Here is a 733-nt window from a genome sequence, read left to right as displayed (position 1 = left end):
GACTCCGTGCAGGTGTACGGCTACGAGGGCCGCGGCTCTTCCTGCGGCTCCCTCAGCTCCCTGGGCTCCGGCAGCGAGATCGGCGGCGCCCCGGGCCCGGCTGAGCCGCTGGACGACTGGGGGCCGCTCTTTCGCACCCTGGCCGAGCTCTACGGGGCCAAGGAGCCCCCAGCCCCCTGAGACCGGCCTGGCCCTGCCCCCGCTTCCCCCATCGAAGCGGGGTGGCAGCGTAGGCCTTCTGAGTGAGCCCCCCCGGGTCCAGGCAGGCAGCAGCAGCCCAGGGGCCCCCAGGCCTCCCCAGTCCCCGTGTCCCTCCTCCCCACCTCCCCAAGGCAACCGCCTCCTTACGTCCCTCCTCCCCAGTCGTCTGTTCGTCTCTGTCCAGGGATCTGTCTGTCTCTGACACGCTCCCTGTCTGGGTCTGGGTTGTGCGGCTCCGACTCTGAACCTCCCACTTCTCTCACTGTGATTCCACTCTTTCGTGGCTCTGTTTTGGTCTGCTCCATTCTGAATCTGTCACGCAGATGTGTCTCCCTTGCACACACACATGCTGTCTGTCTGTCTCCTGCCCACATCTGCCCACATTCTCTGTGGGTCCCTGTGATTGGCTTTTTGGTTTTTTCTGTTGTCCATCCCAAAAGCAAGAGAAACGTCCAGCCACTGCTGCCCACCCTCCTGCAGGGGACGTTCTGCCCCAGGTCAGTGTCCCTAGACCTCGTGGAGCACCAGGCTG

The 733-nt window shown here is 64.7% G+C and overlaps 1 protein-coding gene across 1 annotated transcript in view; it reads left to right on the top strand.

Moving 5' to 3' along the window:
• CDH24 (cadherin 24, type 2) overlaps nucleotides 1-180 on the top strand; it is an 8,381-nt gene extending 8,201 nt beyond the window's left edge. The window contains exon 12 of the mRNA XM_010831410.1: nucleotides 13-180. Coding sequence (XP_010829712.1) covers nucleotides 13-180 — 168 coding nt within the window. The remainder of the gene's footprint in view (nucleotides 1-12) is intronic.
• The last annotated feature ends 553 nt before the right edge of the window (nucleotides 181-733 follow it).

The sequence above is a fragment of the Bison bison genome, unplaced genomic scaffold, assembly GCF_000754665.1.
Source record: "Bison bison bison isolate TAMUID 2011002044 unplaced genomic scaffold, Bison_UMD1.0 scf7180017864526, whole genome shotgun sequence".
Classification (NCBI taxonomy): domain Eukaryota; kingdom Metazoa; phylum Chordata; class Mammalia; order Artiodactyla; family Bovidae; genus Bison; species Bison bison.
This window is presented reverse-complemented; position numbering and strand designations above follow the sequence as displayed.